Raw genomic sequence first — 12057 nt, forward strand, 5'->3', positions numbered from 1 at the left:
CCACGGTCGCCCCACTAAAATCAGAACGGGGCAAAGAAAACCCAGCGACGTCCCCGGCCGTCCTGTCTGTCTCTTCGCAGTACTAGAAGAGAGAGGGGGCAGCGACAGTCACTGTTCTTTCCAGTGAAAGGGATTTCTTGTACCACCGTGTGTTTCGGGACTTGCCCCGCAATCCAGGCCCTCCGTCGCCTCTTCGTGACTTCGGAAACATGACTTGAACAATTTTTCTTCCACGAAGGAATCCGATAAAAACCGATCGCTTTACCCGTCGGCTTCCAGCGGCTGTCATGCGACCGGCTATGGCAGTTAATAATACAACAGCTTCTTGCCATTCTTTGCGTCTCTGTTTATCTCTGTGTGACTGTTGTCTTGTGCGCAGTAGCCACTTGTACCTACAATCCTTTGCGGTTTTACTCCGGAAATGACGTCACATTTTCGATCTCTATAGCCAGTCCCAGCAGCCAGGAACTGGAATGCCACAGCCTCTGCCCTTGATTGTCACTTGACCCTTATGGCATCTAGTGGAGGTGGTAAGGCCACAGGAGGGTGGACTGTTGTCTTCTCTTTGGGATGTGCCCACCAGCTGTGAACGGGACTCTGTAGTGGGGCCTCTGTATACCCATCCTGGGCAGGGTAGCTTCGTCCCTGCATTTTTATTTTTCATGAGAACATTCTTCTATAATCAGAAATGGAAAATTAAGGAAATTTCATTTCTATTTTTGTTTCATTTTAGTCTTTGAGAATCTGATTGAATTTATCAAAACCACCACAACACTTTCTGTGACTGTAATATCAATTCAATGCACATGAAGGCAAAGCAACAAATGAACCATTTCCTCCAGCACTAAACAGACTTCATTCAGCATATTAACCCACACAATGAGGTGCCTGGGGGGGCATCTGAAGGATAGTCAAGACCACCATAGAAATTTCTCTGAATTTTACAATTCCATTATAAAAACCGCAAAGTGTCAAAACGCACTGCGGTTGAGGTCTAATGTTAATGGCACTTACCCATCCGGGGAATGCTGACCACGTGGGAACTCGCTGGCAGAGGTCTCGCAGGATTCGGATGATGATCACGCAGGACTGAAGACCATTGGCTCTAGCCTTTGATGCAATAAAGTTAGGTTTATGGAGTGACCCAGCGTGATAAGAGATGGACCAAACACGTTAATCAGTTTCATTGTAGAGGCTCCAAACACTACTGTGCATAATGGAAGCTTGAGTATGGTTCGATTTGCATATAAGCCATAACTGTTTGCAATCAGCTGCCATTCCCAGTAGTCTTGGACCTCGCAGTTAGTAAGGGAAGTCACAGTTTGCAAGATGCACAAGAAATGAGGACTTTTCTTGCCATCTTCTAAACCCTGACCCCAGATTTGTCCAGGTATCTCACAAACAGGGACTTAAAGTACAAGAGTCCACCTGAGAGGAGAATATAAGGACTGAAAGAGGCAAGGAAATCTGTTTTACTTTGCCTGTGCTTTGCCTGGTAGCAAAATCAAAGCAAAATATACAGATGTTCCTTTTTCTCTCAATCCTCATTGTACAAAATATATAGAATAAAACAATACAAACATTGAACATGAAAGCACTTCTGGATGGTACAACCTTGTGCTGGTTACTGTGCAGCCTTATGGAATCACATGTCACTATATGTCAGTCTAAATTGGATTGGAGATACAAGGATGCCAATTCTTTGCTAGGAGTTTTTTTTGTGAGAGATTCAAATGAACTTGGGTTATCATCTCTACATACAACATACTTTGACCAGATTTTTGTTGGCACAGATGACATCCTTGAATATATGTGTGTGTGTGTGTTTTTGCTATAGTTTAATTATAACCCAAAAAAACCAAACAAATGAATATACTGAAATAATGCATCTCATAAGGCTACAAGAAGAAAGTAAAATGATGTTCCGAACCTGGAACCACTTAGCGTGGCGCAGAACAGCCAGAGCGTCAAGGCATTTTTGCCTGTCCAAGACGTCCACTGGGTCTTTCACCATACCCGAGGTTACATCTAAAAATGAATTCCAAGTGTCAAAATGGTGATGAGGAATGGGTGTTTGACCAGGTCAGCGAGGCTGGCAGAGAACAAACACATTGCCACACATACCAGCTTCTCTTTCCGTAACAACCTACACTTGCTTTTTCAGAATTTCAAAGAGATCCCTGACACTTGAAAAACACAGCAAAACACTAATGTCAAAGCTTTGTTTACAGACAGTGTACAGCATGTTAGGTCATTATGTTTACAGACTCACCTAAGACAAACAGACCAATACCATAGCTACACTGAGTGTTTGGTCACAAATGTTTGAAGCCAAAACTGTTTTATCAGGTAATTGTGTTTGTTGGCAACTTGTAAATTAATATGGACGTTTTGTAGATGTTTCTTGTTCAAGCACTGAGAATCAAGGGATTCGACAGCTAATGATGAACTGTGTTACAATTAGGAAGAACGGGCAAATAGCAAGTGACCTGATAAAAAAAGTGGCACAGCAACAGTAGGTGTGGCAAAGTTTTTGGGATGTGAGAAAACCTTGGTCAAAAATCCTTCCGAAGCTCTCAGGCCCTACCAACCCTTTCATAGGAGACGATGTACTAGTGTCGAAAGAAAGGGAGGGGGGAGGAAAAATTTAACTCTGTGCTCAAGTTGTATATTACATCAGATATATATATCTATATATAGATATATATAGATATAGATAAAAAATATATAAAAAGAGGAAGCAATGGTTGCTGAAGAGGAGAAGTACAAGAAAACAAAAGGGTTAGGATATCATGCATGCAAAAACCTAACATCAGTAGTTTGGAATAAGACCCCAACAATCATTATATACCAGAAGCCATATTCAGGTGCAACCACAGATTCCTCTGCCATAGTCTCCTTTCCTGAACTTTTATTAATACTCCCCTAAGAATAATCCTCAGAACAATCATCACAGTTACTGATTCAGTATAATAGCTGACCATCTTCAAATCGGTTGTACTCCTTTTTCCATAATGTCTGAGGTTAAAGGTGTTTGCTTTTAGCTAAACATGAGCCGCTTTGAGCCCAATTTTGAGTGCAGTTTATGTAAAAAGACGACACCAATCAACTCAGGGGAGCACTTTAGAACAGGGGACGTCAGCATGGTGAAGTGTTCAGTACACAAAAGGAACATTTGTTTCCTGTGACAAAATCACAACCAAATTTCTCCAACTCGGCCAAATCTTGATTACAAAAAGCAATGCAAAATTCCCACCTGTGCACAACTAGTTCAGATTAAACTTTAAGAAATGTCGTGTCTCCTACGTCTGTTCATTTATCACTTAGACGCGTACAGGAATTGTCTTTTGTCGCATAGCTTGATGGAAATTTGGAAAAAAAGTAATGTATGTCTCCCAACAACAAAATGGAAACAATCCCCTGAAACACAGGAAACAAAACAGAATCTCACCTGGGAATAACTAGACTTAACACAATGCAAACACTGATCATGCTTTGTTTAAAGGATAACGATAGCATCTGAGAGGTAAGAATTACAGAGCAAAAGCACGAGAGCAATACTGCTGGCACATACCCTTTTCATTTCTTTACAACAAAACAAAGTAGTAATGAGAACCACGCAATTACAAGACTCAGACAATATTTAGGTTGGACGTCTCATAAAGCAGATTATAGAAATCTGAGGTTTCATTTAGGTTTTAAAAACTATAATTTGCTGTTTACATAAAGGCAGTTCACACTGTGCACAACACAGTAAAGGTAAGAAATGATCTCTCATGTTAATGAGCTCTTTCAGCTGAATCAAATAAGGAACATGGACTACAACGGCAAAACCACCGTGTGCCAGCAGGACAGTGCTCTTCAGAGCGTCAACCAACATACTGAAACTGATTTTACAGAGAGATAAATATCAAAAAAAAGAAAGCGAAAGGCTGTCTTGGGTTTCCAACCTCCATCCCGGCCATTTTCCTCTCTGATGACGGGTGAAGTCAGCGTGATTGTCACTTGCATCTTTGGCTCGGTACAGGACGTCAGAATGATGGCTGCTTCCTGGACAGACCCTTTGACTTCATATTTCTCTGATGTTACCATCTGGAGGAGAACATTTTTTAAAAAGTGAAAATCAATTCATTTCCAAAAGAAATAACTTCAGGGGCGTACGTAGTCAGCTCAGTGGACACTTTCATATGTATAGTTAAACCCTGTGATAGTTAAGAAGGTAAACCAGCTCCATAGCGGGGAGGTTACTCTGCATCGCAGCCCCAGTCTGTGTGTGCGTACGGTAACTCTGTAATGTACAGCAAGAAAATCAGAGCTTCTTCATCCCTGAAAGCTGCTGAACCCATCCAGCTTATACCCTCATTCAGTTCATGAGGACCCCTCAGGAAGTCTCCTGTGGGGCACAAAAATACTGGAACTGGTGCAAGTACACAACAGATCACATGACAGGCTGCCGTATCAATACTCTCATCCAACAGATTACTCTGAGGCATATTCACAAGTAAATATTTAGTCAATCTGAAGAAAGAAGTTGGTCTTCATAAAAATAGCAGTTTGTATGCCTTGTGTCCGAACTGAGGCGGGTGATCTAAGTGGGGAGTCTGTCAAAGCTGCCACTAAAGAACAAGTGTGGGGTGACATGGTGAAGATATTACTGTTAGCTGTTTGGGGAGGTGCTCCACGATGGAGGTGAGGAGGCTCTTGGTGGGCTTCTCAGAGCAGAGCAGGACGAGATTGACATTCTTGTCCCCACGGAGCAGCAAGCCTTTGGCCAGGACACCAACCCTCATCACTCCCTTCAGGGCTCTGGGAAATGAGCAAAGCACAACAGCAACTATTAGACTTGAAATCCCTCTAAGTAAGCGAGTTTTCCTGCCTCAGGAGAGCCATGTCACTACATCAGTTTTTCTTTGGACACGAGAGTCAAACCTTGGAGTAAGTGGTTCTCGGCACAATCTTACACCCCCTCCTTCCCCAGGAGCACAGACTGCACTGTGTCAGTTGTTTTGCCTTTTTATTGTCACTACACACACGTACAGTGAGATTCAGAGCATCTCCGACCCAGCGCACACATGTGGGACAAGACGGGGGGCACAGCTCTGCAGCACTATATACATGTGAACAGCACCACCTCAATGTGCCTTGGGTTGTTATAGCAACGCAGCTGGAAGTAGGTACTAAGTAGGAGAAGGTACTAAAAATAGTGGCAATGGCCACCTAGTAGATGCACCCACAGTATGAATATCAAAACCCTGCATCACTGTGTGCTCAGCTTATCACACATTTCAACTTGACCTCTAACCTCAAGGTTACTACAACCTAACCGCACACCCTAAAAGAGCCAGGCTGAGTACGCACCAGTGGTAAAGAGCTATTAGATCTGCCAAACAGAAATGATCTGAACTTAGGCACTGGCTCCTGACTGACCTTGAAACTGTCTCGGTGGGTTAGGGGGTTCATCAAAGACAGTTCTACTACTAAAACTAAAGATTGTCATCCACCCACAGACCTGTCTTTTGCTGGTTCTTTCTTCTCTTTGTCTTCTTCTTTGGTCTTGTCCTGGTCTGTAATTATGTCAGACACCAGTTTGAGAGCACGTTCTGTAATTGACACAATTTTCTGGATGGACTGAAGCTCATCTTCTGAGGGGTAGATGGCTGCATGCTTGGTCATAACGTAGCGGTCATCTGAGGAGTCAGGCCGGCGTGGAGGCTGTAAGATGGGACAGTTCAAACAGGTTTAGGTTTTATTAAATGACATGCCAGCGCTAAGATCAAAAAGCTTAAACAGGTATAAAAAACAGACTTTCAAATGATACATTTCACCTCTTAAAAGCCAAACCAAGAAAAAAAAACGCGTTATTTTTTAACAACAACTATCAATTGTATTTTCAATTCAAACAAGAGATGGCCATCGTAGTCAAACTCAGAATACATAACCAGGTAAGAGAAAAGCTAAGTTCTTGGAGCCTTCACTGCAAAAGCCATAAATCTTCCTCAAATGCTCGTTAGTGCAACAGAACCGCAGGCAGCAGAGGGGGTTCACAGTTCCTGGTCCACAGTTCCTAGAACTATATCCTAAAAATCAGCCAGGCTCTTGTTTCCTTTTGTTCACTGCTAAGTCCAGCATGCTCATTGTTTTCAGTGATGGGCTCAGACTTTGTTAGTTGTTCCCTGTACATGACTAAAGACTGGGGGACAGAGCTTTCAGTCTGTGGCACCGTCAACCATAAGCTCTGTTGAGAGCTTATTTATTTTACAACTACTCTATTAGTGTCTTATTACAAAAACCCCAAAGACGTCTCCTACCACAGGCCCCTGAGGCTGCAGGCCGGGCATGCCAGGGCGGACTCCGAGTAGACCGGGAGGGCCCGGAGGCCCTTGTGGATATCCTCCATCTGGCATACGACGCCGCTCATCCCAATGGTGCTGTTCCTCCTCCATGCGTCTCCAGTACATGTCTTCTTCATAACGCCTGAAAATGTAAACCAGAACTGGTCTCACTCAAATATTTTATCTGTCTGCTTCTTGCACCATGTAGAAACGTTTCACTGCTCCTGGGGAAAAAGTGTGTATCATCTGTTGTACTTTATAGAAGGAAAATGGGGGCGATCGTGGCTCAAAAGTTGGGTGTTCGTCTTGTAATCGGAAGGTTGCCGGTTCGAGCCCCGGCTCGGACAGTCTCGGTCGTTGTGTCCTTGGGCAAGACACTTCACCTACCGCCTACTGGTGTTGGCCAGAGGGGCCGATGGCGCGATGTGGCAGCCTCGCTTCTGTCAGTCTGCCCCAGGGCAGCTGTGGCTACACCTGTAGCTGCCTCCACCAGTGTGTGAATGTGAGAGTGAATGAATAGTGGCATTGTAAAGCGCTTTGAGGGGTCCCGAAAAGCACTTTATAAATGCAATCCATTATTATTATTATTATTAAAATGTAACAACCAATTACGCAAACAGACATAATATTACAGCCCATAGGTGACCACCCTCCGTGCAGAGGGTCGCCTCTTTTGATAAGGCACTGGTGCATACATGACTCCACCATCTCCACCCACTAATAACAAGATCTTAGCCATACCTCATCTCCATTCTCCAGCGCTCCTCCTCTTCTCTTCTTCTCCAATACTCTTCTTTCTGCATCTGCTTTCTCATCTTCTCCTCCTGGATCTTTCTGGCTCGAATGCTGGGTTTGACTTCTACTTGGAGGTCTGGGTTTACCTTTTTCTACAAAACAAAAACTGCAATCAAGAACTCGACCGGTTATAAACGTAAGGCTAAGCAGCTGTGCCCCAAGGCTGACCATATGCCACGAGGGATGACATCATGATGATGATGATGATACTGTAACAAAGTGCTGTGAGATACAGTTTAAAATTAGTTGTCTGCCAAGTTGTCTTTTGTGTGGACAACAATGGTTCCATCCTTGAGAGAGGCTCTGAAAAGCATCGAGTACAACGGGGCACGACCAGAGGAGCGTGTGCAACGTGACAAAGCAGGGCATGCAGTCTGAGCGTCTGTCTAAGGGGAGTGAAGTAAATAAAGTACAATGTGTGGCAGGAAAATGTGCCCTGTCGTCACTGAGGAGAAGCTGCTACAGTCTGGCTGAATGAAAGAAAAAAAATAGCAAAGTGACTTCTTGCACAACACTGTATGTGAAGATAGGTGAGTTTAGCTGTGCAGTGCTCAAACACACAGACAGATGTGTATGATAGGAACACGTGTTATCAAAAGAGCATTTCCTGCTGTCAGCTGTTAATTTGGGGAAGTGCTTGAAGACTAACCTTGTACTGCAGGCGATGCCGGCGACCTTTTAGATGCATCTCCTTTGCATTTGGATCATTGAAACTACATTCACACAACTTGCAATGGAAGCGAATGACTTTGCCTTCATCGTTGCGGACCTGGAAAAAAAAGCAACACATTAGACTCCAAGTTTGAATTCCTGCATTGTTCCCAAGTATGTCCCAGTTTGTTCAAACTCACTTCTTCAACATAGTCATGGCCAACAGGCTGAACATCACTCTGCAGTACAGCAAGGGATGATGTGGAAAGATCTGGAATGTCACTCTTGGGTTCCTGGGACCCTGAAGAGGCTGCGACAGGCTTAGAGGCCTCGACTTTGGCCTCTGCCCTGGAATCTTCCATCTTCACTGTGGTCTGTAATTTGTTCCCACCTGCATGTCACCAATGACGCGTATTTAATCATCATAAAACCTAGAAAGTGAAGTACAGTCACAGAACAACTATACAGCTCGTGTGTTTAGTGGATTACAAAGGAAATGTATGCTTTTGATGCTCACTTCTGTACCTTTAAACTGTTTATCACAGGAAACGTGTGATTTCTTAGGACACTCAAGCCCAACATTAGCCAGGCATTTTATTAAGATGCCAATCTTTAGATTATTGAATGTGGTGGAGGGACAAACCTAAAAACCTGCTCCTATGTATTTAGAATGGATTAATTGACCAGTCTGAACCTATTAACCACGTGATGTGTCATGTGATGCGTTGCGCTGAGCAGATGTGAGTTTATGAGCTCTGCACTGGCCAGCTGTAAAATATTAGTATTTTAGCTCATTTTGCCAACAAATTGCCTCGAATGTTTATATAATGTCTTTAGACGAGTTTTTTGCACACCTTCGATTCAAGCAAAAAGAGAGAAATATGCAAACGAGGAGTCAAAGCGAAAGCTAGCAGTGACATAGTAGCCAGCAATAGCCCCGAAAATGAGACCATGTGCGACGCTGAGGATTTGTTATTTGTGTTGGGGAGGGTTGAGGTTTCCAGGCTTTGTGTTCAGGTTTTGCTGGGAACCAGTGTTCTTGTTTTATGCTCAATTATTTTGGTTGATAGGTTCAGACTGGTCAAATGCAGATTTGGTTAAATATGTAACAACACAAAATATATATTACTCTTCTTATATGTCAGATAAGTACTTGGAATGTTAAAGGGTCCAACAATGTGGTGAAAAAAAGTCAATTCTAAATTCTCTGAAGAAAGATTTGATTCACGTTGCTTTTTTGCAAGAAACCCATCTGACAGATGATGAACATAACAAATACTGTAGAGAATGGGTTGGTCAAATTTTTTTTCATCCTACTCCACAAATAAAAGGGGGTTTATTACCCTTATACACAAAAATCTTCCCTTCACTGTTACAGCCACTCACAAGGACAATGAAGGAAGATATATTTTGGTTAAAGGTATGTTGCATGGGGAAACTGTTCTCCTAGGTAATATATATGCGCCGAATGCACAGGATGGCGAGTTTTACACGGTATTATTTAGTCAATTAGTGGTCATGGACTGTGCTAATATATTATTAGCGGGTGACTTTAACTGTGTTTTATGCCCAAAAATGGATAAACTTCCCCCACAATCTACTTTGACAAAACATTCCAAAGCCCTTTGGCAAATTGTAAATGAGCTTGACCTTATGGGCGTCTGGCGACACTATAATCCATTATCTAAAGAGTACACTTTCCACTCTAACCCTCACTTGTCAGCATCTCGTATAGATTATATTTTTATGTCCAAGTGTATCAGTCAGTTGGTTCAGCAGGTAAAGATTGGTCATATAGGTCTCTCTGACCACACTCCTAACCATTCAACCCATGAGACATATTGAGCGCCCCATGTCTTGGAAGATGAGCACACTGTCCCTTTTGGATGAGAAATGTATACATTTCATAACAGAGCAAACATTATTTTTAGAAATAAATGCTATAGACCCGAGAACCTTATGGGATAGTTATGAGGCTTACATGAGAGGGGTGATTATTTCATACAAAAGTCATAAAAGAAAACAACGATTAATCAGCTGAAACATTAAGTGAGCTTAATATTGCTAGGACATCTTTGCGTAATTTGATAATGCGAAAGGCTGAAAGAGACGTCCTTTTTGCCAGACGACGGCTTTTTGAATCAGCTAATAAGCCTAACCGCTTTCTGGTTATACTCCATCAGGTTCTTTTATCACAGCTATTGTGGATGTGAATGGTGAAAGGCAAGTAGGAAACCGTCAGATTAATGAGTGCTTTAGAGAATTCTACGCAAATTTATACCAGTCTGAGATGGACATAACAAGGCTGAACTCGACTTAGTATTCCCTCAGCTCTCTGAAGATCAGGTTAGCCTGCTGGAGTCACCCATAACACTGATGGAGGTGGATAAAGCTATATCTGCACTGCAGTCAGGGAAATGTCCTGGGGCAGATGACTTCCCAGTAGGATTTTTTAAGCTAATGAAAGTGAAGTTAAATAGTTTATTATTAAGGGTTTTTAATAAAGCATTCAATGAATCGAAACTCCCAGAATCTATGTACCAAGCTAATATAACATTGATAGCTAAAAAAGATAAAAACCCGGAGTCATACTCATCTTACAGGCCTATTAGCCTTCTTGGTGTTGATAATAAGATACTTTCAAAGATACTGGCTCTTAGGCTAGAAAAGGTAATGTGCTCTATTGTGCATGCTGACCAGACAGGTTTCATTAAGGGGAGGAATTCTTATAACAATACTCGACGCCTATTTAATATTATTCATTTTATAAATTTTCATCAAATGCCTGGGGCTGTTGTTATTAAAAACTTATTTGTTTAGCCTTGCATTCCCCGCCTCCTAGAGCCCGCATTTTTGGTGTACTGCAAGTTATCTTTTTCGCTTTATTAATATCTATAATGTTTTAACCTTCAGCCTTTCGGGTTGTGCCTACTATGCCTGGTGTATTATTGGTTAGTTATGTCACCTGCCTGTTAGTATATTTTATTTGTATTTGTATTTATTATTGCTCTAGCTCGTTCTGTGAAGCACTTTGGCATACCTGTGGTTTTTTTAAATGTGCTATATAAATAGAATTGTACTGTATTGTTGTTTCTATGGATGCCAAAAAGGCATTTGGTAGAATTGAATGGGATTTGAGTTTGGAAAAAACTTTCTGGGGTGGATCAAAATTATATACAAATCACCAACAGCATCTGTGTTAACTAACGGCTTGCTATCCTCCCCAGTTACATTGAGCCTAGAGGTACAGCCCAAGGTAGCCCAAGGCCTCTGGCCATTAGACAAAATCCAAGTGTTCATGGAGTTAAAATTGGGGATAAACAACATGAAATTCTGCTCTATGCAGACGATATTCTTCTGACATTGACTGACCCTGCTAACTCTCTACTTGTTCTTACTAGGTGTATCAAGGACTTTGGTCTTATATCTGGATGTAAAGTAAATTTTGATAAATCTGTTGTAATGACTCTGTGTAGTGGAGGGGACCTTTTCACTGGGCACCATCAGGTTTTGTATATTTGGGAGCTGACAAGATGGAGGTCACTTCCGATATCATTTCTGGGAAGAATAAATCTCATTAAGATGGTAATCCTACCCAAAATATTATATCCCACAGGCATGTTGTTTGCAATTTTGAAATCAGAAGACATTAAAGTAATAATAAGGCTATGGTGGATTTCATTTGGGCAGGAAGAAAACCCAAAATTAAATTGGAGACACTACAGTTACCGAAAGATCTGGGCGGGTGGGGAGTGCCAAACATAGAAAATTATGTTCTCTCAATACTAGGGCTGTGCGATATGACCAAAATCTCATATCCCGATATAAGACATCTATCGTCCTGTTAACGATATAAATCACAAAAATGTAACATTTTCTGTAAATTCTGTGAATCTCGGGCAGCTCGACCTGCGTGAAGTGTTTCCAGCTGCGCGTCATGTAGCTGGAGTCGAGTGTTTTAACCGATGCATGAAACGATACATTTTTAGACATAAGTTGTAACGGCCGCCGTTTCTTTGTGAGTATTTATTACACGGCGTGCTGCGGGGAAAAGCCTGTTCTAACGTTTGAGTCTAAGGTTTATTTTTTAGCACCTGGCGGCTCTTTTTTACTTCTCATCCATAAATAATCTGCTCTTTCACGTGATTCAGTTTATTTTGAAAAGTCTCAACAGGATCTTGAGCTTTATTGTGAAAGGTTTATGTGGAACATAAACAAGCGGACACGCGATGGTGTTACAGTCATTGTTGCTAACGACAACGCATAAAAACAGGCGCTT

At 42.1% G+C, this 12057-nt stretch overlaps 1 protein-coding gene across 2 annotated transcripts in view; it reads right to left on the reverse strand.

Moving 5' to 3' along the window:
• zfr (zinc finger RNA binding protein) overlaps window positions 1–12057 on the reverse strand; it is a 41906-nt gene that overhangs the window by 8389 nt on the left and 21460 nt on the right. The window contains exons 9-17 of one of the 2 annotated variants that reach the window (XM_084946937.1): window positions 7979–8169; window positions 7777–7896; window positions 7074–7219; window positions 6309–6474; window positions 5510–5712; window positions 4656–4806; window positions 3951–4092; window positions 1931–2028; window positions 1015–1110 (exon numbers count right to left, since the gene is read on the reverse strand). In XM_084946937.1, coding sequence (XP_084803063.1) covers window positions 1015–1110; window positions 1931–2028; window positions 3951–4092; window positions 4656–4806; window positions 5510–5712; window positions 6309–6474; window positions 7074–7219; window positions 7777–7896; window positions 7979–8169 — 1313 coding nt within the window. Of the gene's footprint in view, window positions 1–1013; window positions 1111–1930; window positions 2029–3950; window positions 4093–4655; window positions 4807–5509; window positions 5713–6308; window positions 6475–7073; window positions 7220–7776; window positions 7897–7978; window positions 8170–12057 lie in introns of those variants that run through there. The other variant, XM_084946938.1, reaches the window with a different exon arrangement.

Source organism: Perissodus microlepis, chromosome 12 (genome assembly GCF_051167445.1).
Source record: "Perissodus microlepis isolate ML-2025 ecotype Zambia chromosome 12, ASM5116744v1, whole genome shotgun sequence".
Lineage (NCBI taxonomy): Eukaryota > Metazoa > Chordata > Actinopteri > Cichliformes > Cichlidae > Perissodus > Perissodus microlepis.